Source organism: Neoarius graeffei, chromosome 4, assembly GCF_027579695.1.
Source record: "Neoarius graeffei isolate fNeoGra1 chromosome 4, fNeoGra1.pri, whole genome shotgun sequence".
In the NCBI taxonomy this organism is placed as follows: Eukaryota; Metazoa; Chordata; class Actinopteri; order Siluriformes; family Ariidae; genus Neoarius; species Neoarius graeffei.
In genome coordinates, this window is record NC_083572.1 from 4,252,180 (window position 1) to 4,265,778 (window position 13,599).

Genomic DNA, 13,599 nt, shown 5'->3' on the forward strand with positions numbered 1-13,599 from the left:
TGCAAAGCTCCAAGTTACACAACAAACAAGTAGTTTTTAACAAAGTTACAAGTTACTTTCTGAATATCATTTGTGAGCAAAGTTACAGGTTACACAAGAAATATGTTAGCAAAGCTACAAGTTACTTTACACAGTTAGGTCCATATATATTTGGACACTGACACAAATTTTCTTTTTTTACCTGTTTACTGAAACATATTCAAGTTATAGTTATATAATGGGGGGCGGCACGGTGGTGTAGTGGTTAGCGCTGTCGCCTCACAGCAAGAAGGTCCTGGGTTCGAGCCCCGGGGCCGGCGAGGGCCTTTCTGTGTGGAGTTTGCATGTTCTCCCCGTGTCCGCGTGGGTTTCCTCCGGGTGCTCCGGTTTCCCCCACAGTCCAAAGACATGCAGGTTAGGTTAACTGGTGACTCTAGATTGAGCGTAGGTGTGAATGTGAGTGTGAATGGTTGTCTGTGTCTATGTGTCAGCCCTGTGATGACCTGGCGACTTGTCCAGGGTGTACCCCGCCTTTCGCCCGTAGTCAGCTGGGATAGGCTCCAGCTTGCCTGCGACCCTGTAGAAGGATAAAGCGGCTAGAGATAATGAGATGAGATGAGATATATAATGGACATGGACATAAAGTCCAGACTTTCAGCTTTCATTTGAGGGTATCCACATTAAAATTGGATGAAGGGTTTAGGAGTTTCAGCTCCTTAACATGTGCCACCCTGTTTTTAAAGGGACCAAAAGTAATTGGACAATTGACTCAAAGGCTATTTCATGGGCAGGTGTGGGCAATTCCTTCGTTATGTCATTCTCAATTAAGCAGATAAAAGACCTGGAGTTGATTTGAGGTGTGGTGCTTGCATTTGGAAGATTTTGCTGTGAAGAAAACATGCGGTCAAGGGAGCTCTCCATGCAGGTGAAACAAGCCATCCTTAAGCTGCGAAAACAGAAAAAAATACATCCGAGAAATTGCTACAATATTAGGGGTGGCAAAATCTACAGTTTGGTACATCCTGAGAAAGAAAGAAAGCACTGGTGAACTCATCAATGCAAAAAGACCTGGACACCAACAGAAGACAACAGTGGTGGATGATCGCAGAATAATTTCCATGGTGAAGAGATACCCCTTCACAACAGCCAACCAAGTGAACAACACTCTCCAGGAGGTAGACGTATCAATATCCAAATCTACCATAAAGAGAAGACTGCATGAAAGTAAATACAGAGGGTTCACTGCACGGTGCAAGCCACTCATAAGCCTCAAGAATAAAAAGATTGGACTTTGCTAAAAAACATCTAAAAAAGCCAGCACAGTTCTGGAAGAACATTGTTTGGACAGATGAAACCAAGATCCACCTCTACCAGAATGATGGAAAGAAAAAAGTATGGCGAAGGCGTGGTACAGCTCATGATCCAAAGCATACCACATCATCTGTAAAACACGGCGGAGGCAGTGTGATGGCTTGGGCATGCATGGCTGCCAGTGGCACTGGGTCACTAGTGTTTATTGATGATGTGACGCAGGACAGAAGCAGCTGGATGAATTCTGAGGTATTCAGAGACATACTGTGTGCTCAAATCCAGCCAAATGCAGCCAAACTGATTGCTCAGCGTTTCATAATACAGATGGACAATGACCCAAAACATAAAGCCAAAGCAACCCAGGAGTTTATTAAAGCAAAGAAGTGGAATATTCTTGAATGGCCAAGTCAGTCACCTGATGTCAACCCAATTGAGCAGCATTTCACTTGTTAAAGACTAAACTTCAGACAGAAAGGCCCACAAACAAACAGCAACTGAAAACCGCTGCAGTAAAGGCCTGGCAGGGCATTAAAAAGGAGGAAACACAGCATCTGGTGATGTCCATGAGTTCAAGACTTCAGGCAGTCATTGCCAACAAAGGGTTTTCAACCAAGTATTAGAAATGAACATCTTATTTACAATTATTTAATTTGTCCAATTACTTTTGAACCCCTGAAATGAAGGGATTGTGTTTAAAAAATGCTTTAGTTCCTCACATTTTTATGCAAACATTTTGTTCAACCCACTGAATTAAAGCTGAAAGTCTGAACTTCAACTGCATCTGAATTGTTTTGTTCAAAATTCATTGTGGTAATGTACAGAACTAAAATTAGAAAAATGTTGCCTCTGTCCAAATATTTATGGACCTAACTGTAGATATATTTTGTTAGCGGAGCTCCAAGTTACACAACAAATATGTAGTTTTTAGCAAAGCTACAAGTTACTTTCTGAATATCATTTGTTAGCAAAGCTACAAGTTACACTACAGCTACACAGTTTGTTAGCAAGGTTTGAAGCCTCTGTATAACGTCGCTGTCAGGTCAAAACCTGCTATGTGACATTTTTCCTTTTTTACAGGAGACATAAAAAACTGAATAAAACTCTGAAATAACAAGCTGAGAAGCCAGTAAACGTTTACTTGTTCTATTATTAGCTTTTCTAATTAGCATAAATGGAAGCACGAGGTCAAAATTGACCAATCAGCATAGAGAACCCAATTTGACCTAAATTGTCACATAGAAGGTTTTGAACTGACAGCGACGATAAACTCTACAAAGCTAAAGGTTGCTGTATATAAATGTATTTTGTTCGCAAAGCTACACTTCACGCAACAGATATTTAGGATGTTTGCGATGCGAACTTACAGAATGCACACTTATATGCATAGCAATAGTAGCTTTTTGGCTGAGTTAAGGATTTCCAAAGACACAAAACATTGAAATTAATAGAAAATGGCCCAGTTTTGTCTCTCAACATAAAACACAGCTCAGAGGGAATTAGTTTAATCGTCTAATGGTTTCTGTTAACCGTTTTCCAGCAAGTTTCACTGTACTTACAACCAACTGACAGGAAATACACAACAACAAAAAAAAAAATTCCTTAAAAATCAAATAGAAACTCCGTCCACACTATTTCTCAAAAAAGTAACTTTGCTACCATCTTGCTAATGGGAAATTTTCAAATGGCAGGGAGTGATCATACAGATCATATCACTCTTGACACAAAGTCAAAGTCATATAATGGTTTGCTCAGCCTTGATAGCGATGCCAGAATCAGCCGTTTGAATTCTTTAGGCTCATTCATCCGATTCTGAAACTCTCAGCACACTGGAGGCTGATTCAGCGCTCGCTAACAAACACAAACTCTGAGGCAAAACTGTGACATTTTTGGTGGTCAGTGAGAGTTATTTTTCACCTGGCTCCGGATTCGCAGCGTTTCCTTTGAGACCTGCAGCTGCACTCTGAGCCACATCAGCTAACAGATCATTTTAGTTCACGAAAATGAGTAGATAAATAATCCATAGCAATATTATATAGCTAGCTAGTGGGCTAGCTCTAAATATTCATCGCTAAACAAAGCTAGTCAGCTACGGGAAGAGAAAATTATCATCCCCATAACTAGCATATAGCTAGCTAGTTATCATTGCACTTAATATACCACAGCAATACTGTATTAGCGAGCTAATCGGCTAGCTGTAAATGTTTGTCCATAAACAAAGCTCATCAGCTGATGGTAGTTGAAATAAATGGCTAGCTGTGTGCTAGTTCATGGTTACTGAAACGCCTCGTGCTAGCTTAAATAAGCAGAAGATCACTGGTAGAAATATTAGCATATTAGCTGTCTGGTCAGTTAGCTGCAAATATTTGTCAACAAACCCATCTAGTCAGCTAGCAGGGAAAAATCTTTATTTTTGGATGTAACTATAATATATATCGTCTCGTCTCGTCTTCTTCCGCTTATCCGGGGCCGGGTCGCGGAGGCAGCAGTCTGAGCATGGAAGCCCAAACTTCCCTTTCCCTAGGGAACAAACAACAGCAAGAGCCCTCTCCCCAATCCTAAGGCGCAGAGAGGCGACCCTCTCGTTCACTGGGGTAAACTCCAACACATGGCGGCTGAGCTGGGGAGCTATAAGCAAGCCCACACCAGCCCGCCGCCGCTCACCATGGGCGACTGCAGAGAAGTGGAGAGTCCAGCCACTCTCGAGGAGCTGGGTTCCAGAGCCCAAGCTGTGCGTGGAGGTAAGCCTGACTATCTCTAGCCGGTACTTCTCAATCTCCCGCACAAGCTCAGGCTCTTTCCCCTCCAGCAAAGTGACATTCCATGTCCCAACAGCTAGCCGCTGTGTTTGGGGATCAGGTCGTCGAGGCCCCTGCCTTCGACTGCCGCCCAATCCACACTGCACCAGCCCCCTACGTCTACCTCTGCGGGTGGTGAACCCACAGGAGGTCGGGCCCACGTCACCGCTTCGGGCTGAGCCTGGCCGGGCCCCATGGGCAAAGGCCCAGCCACCAAGCGCTCGCATATGAGCCCCAACCCTGGGTCTGGCTCCAGGGTGGGGCCCCGGCTGCGCCATACCGGGCGACGTCATGGTCCTTGATTGGATATCCTCCATAAGGGTTTTGGTGAACTGCTCTTGGTCTGGCCTGTCACCTAGGACCTGTCTGCCTTGGGAGGCCCTAACAGGGGCGTAATGCCCCCGACAACATAGCTCCTAGGATCATTCAAGCACACAAACCCCTCCACCACAATAAGGTGGCAGTTCTAGGAGGGAAATATATATATATATATAAACCATATAACTAGCGAGCTAAATGTGATTAAATGTTGAGCGGGAGAACAGCAGTTACTCTTTACTACCCGGAGACTTTTAATGCTGTGTTCAGTGTTGAAATATTTATTATATGATGCAACTTTACAGCCAGTAAATTAGACAACTGGGGATATTGATTATTCCGGGCCAGACAGAACATTCAGTGCTTCAAAAAAAACATTTCTGCTGACTGTCCTTGTCTACATTATCAATGCTTTTCAAAAAGGTCATTTTCCCAAAAGCATGCTAGCACAAACATCTCCACAGAAGAACAGACATCTGGGGATTTTCATTTCCAAAACACATTCTGAAATTAGTATAAAACTTGGCGTAGCTTAGCATTGACCTGATACTTCGCTGCTTATTAGGTCTAATATCCACCACCAGCCTGCAAAGTATTGTTTGCTTGTCCTTTGGGTGCTTGCTAAATAGCATCAGCTATTAGGATCATTGCCCGACAAATCGTTGTGGTAGAAATCACAAAACTTAAGGAAATGAGGACTTTAGCCAGTGAGCCAGTGTTGGTTCTTGAAGCATCGTCTGCTTCCTTTGACTGGAGTGGTGTTTCTAAAATTTTGGCACCCCTTCTTCTGAATTATGCTCGGTAAATAAAGCTCATGGGCTGAAGCAGACTGAGAGACGTCTCTTTCCCAGTGATGTCTCACTGTTGTCCAGGTTTAACTTTTTTTTAAGAAAGTTACACATTTTGACAAACTAGACTTTCTTTTCTTTTGCACTTTTCTACCACATTGCATTTTGTTCTGAGACTAAAATGATGGATGCAGTTTGTAGACGAGATCAACTTTACTGGAGGCTGGTTTTCTTGGCCCTTAGAAATAAACAGTGTCACATGAAATTTGTTTCTTACACTGCATTACAGGCATTTAGCAGACACTCTTATCCAGAGTGACGTACAACAAACACACACACATACCCAGGGCTTGGGGAGCAGTTGGGGGTTGCTCAAGGGTACTTCAGTCATGGATTTTCCTGCCGGTCCAGGGAATCAAACCAGTGACTCTTTGGGCTCAAGGCAGCTTTCTCTAACCTTTAGGCCATGGTTGCCACCTCTTCATGTGCCCCAGGTCCTAAGGAAGCTTGAGTATGGAATTAGTGTCAACCATTATATGACCCCTCTGCAGGGTTCAGGGACTTGCTCAAAGGCCTAACTGTGGCAGCTTGGTAGTGCTGGGGCTTGATCTCCAAACCTTCTGATATGTAGCCCAGAGCCTTATTTACCAAACCACTTTAGTTTTCCCTTGGATAAAAGCTAATTCATGCAGTAATTTCTGAGACATTTGCACCCAGGACTTGAAAGCGATTAGACCTGAACGTTTGCTCAACCTTGAAGAAGTGCAGGAACTGAATCCAGGTGATGGGATTACCTCGAATTCGATACTACGCTGAACACAATGGCTGTATACAGGGAGGAACATTTTAAAGATACTTCTTCTTCTCCACTGCATGACCCACTTTCAGTGGGCTGCATTCATTTTCCCGTAACCCAGGCACTTTCTCATCTTCCTCCATCTTGAGTTTCCCACTGCCTCATGTTCAGGCCAAGGCTCTGGATAAGGAAGTGTGATGTGACTGGACTGATAAAGGCCATATCGATTCCCCGCCTGCCTTTACAGGGACATGACAACGGAAAGGGAGGAGAACCTGATGCCTTCCTAAGGGGCCTAGCGTTGCGCTGCAGCTAGCAGAAGAAAACGCAATATCCCTCATCAGCAATCCCCACTCTCCAAAACATAAGTTGAAAAAGATCAAGGCTTGGAATGTGATGTTGTGGGACAAATGCGGCGCATTTCTAAGATAAGAGAAAGTGCTACAGAAAGCTGGCCCAGATTTGCAAGATGATAGTTGATATGTGTATGCACTGCTAACAAATTACGTCATGCATTGTAGGAAGGCATGCTGGCAAAATGAGTTCAAATTCTATTTCTGTCATCTGGAGCTATTTTAGCCATTAAAAAAAAAATGTTAAACTCTAGCTACATTTGAAACGTCACATGGGGAAGAAATGTTTCTGAAAAATGTCCCTTGTGTGGAAACATGCCATCATTTAATGCTACATTTTACCACTGTTAAACGAGTTTGTCCAAAAAAGGCTACTTTAGCAAACATTAAACATTAGATACCGCCCCCTGCTGGTGAGTTTGTTTTTGAATCCCATTTTCCCCCAAATCTAACCAATTCACATGGCGGGAAAAAAAAAATCAGATTGGCCTGAATTGCCAAATTATCAACAGATTAAAAAGGTGTTTTTAAAGAACTGGGAAATTCATGACCACCTAAAATATTAATCGTTTTTGTCGAATCTTCTCAATTTTCTTTCAAAGATTTTCTCTTTTTACACCAAAGTCTTTTCTGTTAATCCTGAGGAGAGTTTAGATTTCTAAAGATCAAGCAACTCACTTAAAAAAAAAAAAACACACGACGACGAATGACTTTCACGCCACCTTTCTCATTTGCTTGCAGAGCATCAGAACCACGCCCGCGAGCTGGTACGAGGAGCGGATCTTTCTCAGTGGGATGCTGTGGTCATCATGTCCGGAGACGGGCTGCTGTTTGAGGTCAGATCACTGCGTCAGTGCATTCCTCAGTCCATACACTCGCCAAGTAAACCTCAGCAAACAGACGCGTCCGACGTACAGAGTCTGGTTTAGGAATGTGCAGAAACTGACAGGTTTAGATGGATGTCATGTGAGGAAAAATTTCAGGAGTTCTTTAAGAAAAAAAACACAAATGTTATATGGTGTTCGTAGTATTGGCAATCATCTTGTTTGGGAAATCTTCTCGTTTGGATTTTTATGAACTCATATTTAACTCATTGTTGGATTAATTTGCAGTATGTTTACATGTTAACCTCATTTGCAAAAAAACATGGATGATTAAATATTGTGATACATGTAGCATTCCACTGAATCTGTCTGGATATTTTAGGATATGGTGTGAATTTATGGTTGCGATATCGTAAAGCAAACACATGATACATTCTCTGAACAAGTGATTAAACGAGATAAAACATTACTACATGACATCTTGGGTGATATGTAAGATGTTGTAACACAATGATCAAACAGGTTTTTTTCCCCATGTTGAAACCACGAGGAGGTCTGTGCTAACGTTCTCCACTTTTTCCATACTTAAAGCGAGACGGCCTTTCGATTTCCTAAAAACGGTAAAATTTAGTTCCGTCTGAAATGTAGTCATTGTGATATATGTTTATTTCTGTAATATCTCACAAAATATCAGGCCATTCTGTTCTGTGGCTGGGAAGTTATTTAATTTGAGGGGATTAAAGCAAATAATGTGCATGAAATCACTCGTTTTGCGCAGTCAAGCAGACAGAGGAAGTCCGTGTGTGTGTGCACATGCGCAGGTTTACCATCATTCTGTCGCTAAACGAACAGCTGATCACACCGAGGTGCTCGCTGAGCGCCCATATTTATTAGTTCGGTCCTGCGTTTCCTTTCCTTCGTATAGAACATAACGTCTTTTCTTCTCGCCTACTTTCCGTTACTGTAGTCGGTCTTTCACGTTTCATTCGCACACTCACGTCCTCCATTTTTCTCTCCTGTTTCAAATTTGTATCCCACAATGCCTTGCGTGAACGGGGAAAGCCCACCACGTGATGTCATGCATGACGTAGTATCTAGAATCGGGTCATGGTGAAGCAGGAAAAAATAGCAGAGAATTTAGGGCCATGTAGAGATAAATTCATTAATTGTTCCTTTTTTAAAAAAACTAATAAAATTGGAAGTCTGTGATTCAAATTCAGTAGCTTTCGGTCACTAAACAAAAATATTTAAGTGTCTGGGAAAATTCTTCTTTTTATGACCGACACTTGAAAGGCAGTACAGCTTTAAACAAAATATCGCAATATGAGCAGTTTCTCAGAAAAGAAGTGACATCGTTAATCCTGATATCGACCTCATCATTTTGTTGGCGATTATTCTGAGGGACGTTTCCACAAAACGCAGCACTGTACAACAATTTAACTACAGGTTTATACAACGTTTAATTGTGATTTTAAATAAAATAAAAATAAATAAATAAGGAATCCAATCTTTAAACCTTTAAATCAGGGCTGGGTGATAATAAATATATCATATCGATATTGTACTAAATTACAGAACACACTTTTCTGAGTATTGTTCCATAAAACACTTGCAAACTCAAACCCTGGAAGCTGCTGGTTTGACGTTAAAACTATCATTAAAATTGTACACTGTAATCTTTTTCTTTTAAGTGTTTTATATTTAAGTGTCTGGGAAAATTCTTCTTTTTAGGACCTACACGTGAAAAATCTGAAAGGCAGTCTAGCTTTAATAATGGAACAGCGAACAGGTAAAAATACCAAATGTCCTCAGGGTGCTTGTTTATAATCCAGACAAAACAACAAAAATCAGCTTTCAGAGCAAGATCAAAAATCTGACGAATTTTAAATGACGAAGTCGCGAACGCTGCAGTTCATATAGAATCTTTTCATCCCTGTTGGAATGCATGTTAGTATTTAATTTGGTCTTGTTTCATATCCGCAGGTTGTGAATGGGCTCATGGAGAGGGAGGACTGGGAGAAAGCCATTCAGACTCCACTTGGCGTGCTGCCTGGAGGTTCGGGGAACGCGCTAGCTGCCTCGATACACTACTACTCTGGGTAAGACTCGCACTTGATTTAAGAGCTATCAGAAGATGTGCTGGCTCAGTGGGGGGGAAAAAAAATGACACCCTTGGGAACAAGTGATCAATCAATTCTACAAACTGTGGTCCTTGATTGATGTAATAATCATATAAAGCTAATATATTGTGAAACGCTACATCTATTGTCCATTATTCCAATGTTATGCATCGGATCCCATTACAATCTGGCAAGATGTTAATTATTATATTGGAAACATCTGTAGTTTTGCTTTACTCTTTCTCCATCATTCCAAAAGAAAGAAAGCACCGCTCAAATCCAAACTGAATGAATGTGAGCATTTAAAAAAAAAAGGTCAGATCCATTATTTTGTAGCGATACAAGGTACAGAGCATTAAATACTAAACGCAGCACTTCATGTGAGCTTAAATAAACCAGCCGATGAAGACAGTCTGAGTGGAACCCCAAGGAGACTGATCTAATCGCCTCGGAGGCACACTGTTGGCTTGACGGACAAATAAGCGGGTAGTTCCTCCACAAGGGCGGAGTCTCTTTGTTCTCAGGCTGTTCACTGAATCTGGGTTGTGTTTTTAGCAGGTCCGGGGTGGTGAAGAATGGGATCTTGTTTGAAAAGCAGAAGCACGGCGCTTCACTTCAGAGAAGGAAAAAGAGATTAGAATATGAACGTTCAAGATAACTTAATAAAACAACACAATAAATTATGTACTGAAGTCATGGGTGTCAAATACACTCGCCAGACACTTTATTAGGAACACCCATACATCCGCCTGCTGTTTTGTTTGATGCAGTTCTCCAATCAGCCGATCCCTCGACAGCAGAACGATGCGTAAAATCATTCAGATACGAATCGAGAGCTTCAGTTAAAGGTTCACGATATTCAAACGTCAGAACGGGAAAAATTGTGATTCACAGTGAAGTGTGACTTTCTTTCACTGTGCCATGGGCGTTGGTTTGAGCCAGATGGACTGCTGGTTTGAGTATTTCAGAAATCGCTGATCTCCTTCCTGGGGTTTTCACACACAACCATCTCTAGAGTTTACACAGAGTGGTGCGAAAAACAAAAAACAAACTGAGTGAGTGAGTGAGTAACAGTTCTATGGGTGAAAACAAACACCTTGTTGATAAGAGAGGTCAGAGATCAGAAAATGGCCAGATTGGTTCAAGCTTGTTTTTTTGCCAGGAAGGATACAATTGTAAGGAAAGGGAGGGCGGGAAGAAAGAAAAAGTCCACCATATAAAGGTCAGTATGTCATTCCAATGGTGGAGCAGCCACAGTCCCACCAAAAGACGCACCAAAACAAGTCCCACACCGCCTGTACAGCCACCGTGCCGCCGCCGGGCAACACCACCCGGAACACCGCGCCATGGATCCACAGAGCAAGCACAGAAGCACCGCCACACGGAGCGCTGGTATGTCCCAAACTGCCTGCACAGCCGCCGCAACGCCACCAAGCAACATCATTTGGAACACCGCGCCAAACACAAAAGCACCGCCGCACAGAGTGCTGGACAACCCCGATATTAAAAGAGCAACAAGCTCAGTGCAGTCCATAGCGAGCACCACCCACAGCGAACCAAGGCCTGGAGGGAACCGACATCCAAAACTGGGTCTAGAGCTACACCACAACCGGCGGACAAAACACTCAAACAAACATCAAACTACACAAACACAAAAAAGAAAAACGCACACGGCGTAACCAGAAACAGAAAAAAATGGCTACTGATTCTTTACAGTTGTAATCACTCTTTACAACCATGGTGAGCAGAAAAGCATCTCAGCATGCAACAGAAGAACACACTGGGTTCCATTCCTGCAGCCAAGAACAGAAATCTTAGAATCAACACCAAGTTCCTATTAACATGGCCAGTCACTCTGAGATTTTTCCACTAGGGGGCATAATAGAGCAATGAACTCAATACCATAACTTCAGCTACTGATGGAGTGTGGTAACGAGGTAATCCTTCGTTAGCAAGCTAAAAACAGTTACGCTGTAACCATGTGTCTGTCCAGAAAACTAATTTTGTGCTTTCACATCAACAGGGGGAAGTATTTATTCAGTCACAACCTTGTGTTTTTATGAGTGTATAATTTTGCGAGCTATAATGTATTTAGGCGGCATGGTGGTGTAGTGGTTAGCGCTGTCGCCTCACAGCAAGAAGGTCCGGGTTCGAGCCCCGTGGCTGGCAAGGGCCTTTCTGTGTGGAGTTTGCATGTTCTCCCCGTGTCCGTGTGGGTTTCCTCCGGGTGCTCCGGTTTCCCCCACAGTCCAAAGACATGCAGGTTAGGTTAACTGGTGACTCTAAATTGAGCGTAGGTGTGAATGTGAGTGTGAATGGTTGTCTGTGTCTATGTGTCAGCCCTGTGATGACCTGGCGACTTGTCCAGGGTGTACCCCGCCTTTCGCCCGTAGTCAGCTGGGATAGGCTCCAGCTTGCCTGCGACCCTGTAGAACAGGATAAAGCGGCTAGAGATAATGAGATGAGATAATGTACTTATTTTTCCCTACACTAAGTGTAATGTGGCCCGGTGCCTAAAATGAGTTTGTCAGTCCAAGTTCATCATGGATCGTTAATTTTATTAAAACACACATTAATATCTTCTTTTTCAGGTCAAAACCGGTGTCCAGTGAGGATCTGCTGGTGAGCTGTGGCTTCATGTTGTGTAAAGGCCTTGTGTCACGTCTGGACCTCACTTCAGTGTGCATGGCATCGAGCCAGCGTCTGTTCTCCTTCCTGTCCCTCGCCTGGGGCTTTGTGGCTGATGTGGATGTCGAGAGCGAGAAGTACCGCCACGTCGGAGCGGCTCGCTTCACCATGGGGACTCTAGTGCGCCTCGTCTCACTGAGGGTGTACAAAGGAAAGCTAGCGTACCTTCCTGCTGAGGAATCTCAATCCCCTCCAAGCCCAGTTCAGTCAACGGTGTCCTTCACTGATGGTTCCAACTCATCATCGGTTCATTCCCACTTGTCCAAGAACTTGAATTTTCAGAATCACCTTTTGCACAATTCCTGCAACTCCAACAACGCCCACAAACCCAACCAGACCAGCGAGTCATCTGTGACCACACGAGGCCTGCCCGATTCCCTGCTTGTACCCTTGGACCAGCCTGTACCGGCACACTGGACCGTAGTGAAGGAGGAGGATTTTGTTCTGGTGATGGCGGTGTACCAATCCCACCTTGCTGAAGACTTGATCGCTGCCCCTGCATCCAGACTCGAGGATGGAATTATACACCTGATCTACGTAAAAGCAGGAATCTCATGCCGAGCCCTCTTGCGCCTCTTCCTGGCCATGGAGAAAGGCACCCACTTGAGCACAAACTGCCCATTTGTGGTGTACACTAAAGTGCGGGCACTACGACTGGAACCCTACTCACCCAAAGGGACCATCACTGTTGACGGAGAGGTGGTGGAATACGGGCCGGTGCAAGCGCAGATTCACGGCAGTCTTGGCAGGATTATCGCTGGATAGAACTGCACGTAGAGATCTTTGGCGAAAAGTCCTTATAGTGAATCAAAGATCGCAGAGTCAGTTAGCGATAAAAAGAACTAACAAATTCCAGCACTTTATTTTTATTAGTATCGAAGGAACGGGCAGCTTCTTGCCTGAATGGAGCGTCCTTTCTTTCTTTAAAGGATGAGTGCTTCACTTGAAAATGCTAGCTTTGCTAATAATGAGTGGGCATTGAAAGAAATCTTATTGAGTCCCCACAAGCTTTGACTCATGATTAGCAGAACATCTTAGCATTTGCAGGATTGTCTTTGAAGCGAGGTACTACTTTTTTTTTTTAAACGCAACGACTTCTACTGTGTGATCAATCGATGTCTGCTGCTGTTTTCGAGGTGCTACTGATTGTCGTGACAAAACATGTCAAGACTGAAGAGAAATTTATTTATATTTATACTGCTGTTTCATACACGCCATAGACATCTCTGCATATCCTGCGTTTCTGTGAGAACCCGCGAGATTACGATTCGGCTGGACAGGCGGAGTCATGTACGATGCCTTTATTTGTTTTTTCAATTCAGAATTACATTTTTTTAAATAAAATTGATGAAAATTCAAATATCCAGGAGTCCAAGCATGAGCAAAATTATAAATCTGGGTTATTTGTGTAGTAAAAAAAAAACAGGGTTGATTAAAGAAAGATCGAGATTAGCGCCTGATGTGCTGCTAGTGTGCTAATCACTACTGTATGTATGACGGCTGAAAAAAAAAATCAGGATTTTCCAGCTGTTACAATTTCATCAATTAAATTCCGATTGCTAAGATTCGTAACGCGAGCTGACGTTATTTTGTGTTGCAATTCATGCGAGTTGGTGACGTTTGCTAA

General features: G+C 43.1%; 1 protein-coding gene across 1 annotated transcript in view; it reads left to right on the forward strand.

The window, feature by feature from the left end:
• The window catches only part of LOC132884747 (sphingosine kinase 1-like), a 47,242-nt gene extending 33,910 nt beyond the window's left edge, over positions 1–13,332 (forward strand). The window contains exons 3-5 of the mRNA XM_060918651.1: positions 7,082–7,176; positions 9,148–9,263; positions 11,876–13,332. Of these exons, the coding sequence (XP_060774634.1) occupies positions 7,082–7,176; positions 9,148–9,263; positions 11,876–12,737 (1,073 nt within the window). The 3' untranslated portion in view covers positions 12,738–13,332. The remainder of the gene's footprint in view (positions 1–7,081; positions 7,177–9,147; positions 9,264–11,875) is intronic.
• The last annotated feature ends 267 nt before the right edge of the window (positions 13,333–13,599 follow it).